The sequence below is a fragment of the Hevea brasiliensis genome, chromosome 2, assembly GCF_030052815.1.
Source record: "Hevea brasiliensis isolate MT/VB/25A 57/8 chromosome 2, ASM3005281v1, whole genome shotgun sequence".
NCBI classification, from domain to species: domain Eukaryota; kingdom Viridiplantae; phylum Streptophyta; class Magnoliopsida; order Malpighiales; family Euphorbiaceae; genus Hevea; species Hevea brasiliensis.
In genome coordinates, this window is record NC_079494.1 from 24,910,446 (window position 1) to 24,911,858 (window position 1,413).

Below are 1,413 nucleotides of genomic sequence, written 5' to 3' on the forward strand. Positions count from 1 at the left end.
GCAACTAAGAAGTTAAGGCACTACTTTCAGACCCATCGAGTTATTGTAGTATCCCGGATGGATCCTTTAAAGTACCTATTTGAAGTACCGACGCTAGTTGGAAAATTGGCCAAATGGTTAGTCCTACTGTCTGAATTTAATATTGTGTATGAGACTCGAAAAACCATCAAAGGGCGTGTAGTGGCCGAATTTCTTTCTGAAAATCCAGTTAATGAAGGGGAAGAAGTCAAAACAGCCTTTCTGGATGAGAGTCTCAAGCTAGTAGAGGTCCTGCCATGAAAAATGTACTTTGATGGGGCCATGAATAAGAGCGGAGCCGGTATATTTTGGAAGCACCGAATGGAGAACAATTATTAATGTCAAAAAGGCTATGTTTCCCAACCAGTAATAATATTGCAGAGTATGAGGCTTGCATTTGTGGCCTAGAGGCATTAATAGTTGTTGGGGCCAAAAAAGTGGAGGTGTTCGGAGATTCAATGCTAGTGGTTTCCCATGTTAAATGTGAATGTGAATTGAAAGAAGAAAAGTTAAGGCCATACTTGGAGTATGCTAAGAAACTATTATTTAGGTTTGAGGAAGTGACAATGAAGCACATTCCTAGAGCTCAGAACCAGATGGCTGATGCTCTAGCCATGCTCACATCCTTATGGGAGAAGGGTGATCAGAAGCTGACCCAGCCAGTTATCCTGATGAGGAGTAGAATCCCATGCTATGAAGGGTTAATAATGGCACATTTAAATCTAGAAGATGAGATGAAATGGTATGAGGACATAAGAAGATATTTAGAGGTAAGAGAATACCCACAGTCAGCCAATAGTAGGGATAGAGCTACAATTCGTAGATTAGCCACTCATTTCACTTTGGCTGGGGGACAACTCTACAAAAGGTTCTTCGAAGGATTATTGCTCTTATGTGTGATGAAAAAGCAATCTGAGCAGATAATGGAGGAAGTACATGCAGGAGTGTGTGGTCCTCACATGAACGGAAGGGTATTAGCGGGCAAAATTTTAAGATTGGGCTATTACTGGTCTACCATGGATACTGACTGCGCTAAATTTGTGAAAAGATGCCATGAGTGCCAAATCCATGGGAATTTAAATCACCTACCGTCCTGTGAACTCTACAGTATGACTTCACCATGGCCATTCTCAATATGGGGCATAGACATTATTGGGAAGATTTCTCCCACGGCTTCTAATGGCCATAGATTTATCATTGTGGCAATTGACTATTTCACCAAGTGGGTTGAAGCTGAATCTTATAAAGTAGTAGGGGCCAAACAGATAAGTAAGTTTGTGCGAAAGAACTTGATTTGCAGGTTTGGGGTACCCCATGAGATAGTATCAGATAACGGCAGCCAGTTCAAAGGTGATTTCTTAGAATTAATTACCGAATTCAATATTAAGCATCACA

General features: G+C 41.0%; 1 protein-coding gene across 1 annotated transcript; it reads left to right on the top strand.

Annotated features, from left to right (window-relative positions):
- Positions 1 to 356: 356 nt before the first annotated feature.
- LOC131177901 (uncharacterized) lies at positions 357 to 1,198 on the top strand. The gene is made up of 2 exons (XM_058143073.1): positions 357 to 989; positions 1,127 to 1,198. Exons 1-2 carry the CDS (start codon positions 357 to 359, stop codon positions 1,196 to 1,198), a joined length of 705 nt encoding a protein of 234 aa, XP_057999056.1.
- The last annotated feature ends 215 nt before the right edge of the window (positions 1,199 to 1,413 follow it).

Bases quoted from the DNA above. Each gene is read 5' to 3' on its own strand.
- LOC131177901 (XM_058143073.1), top strand. From the start codon at position 357: ATGTCAAAAAGGCTATGTTTCCCAACCAGTAATAATATTGCAGAGTAT. The intron at 990-1,126 runs GTATTAGCGGGC...TGAACTCTACAG, and splicing joins GTCCTCACATGAACGGAAGG to TATGACTTCACCATGGCCAT.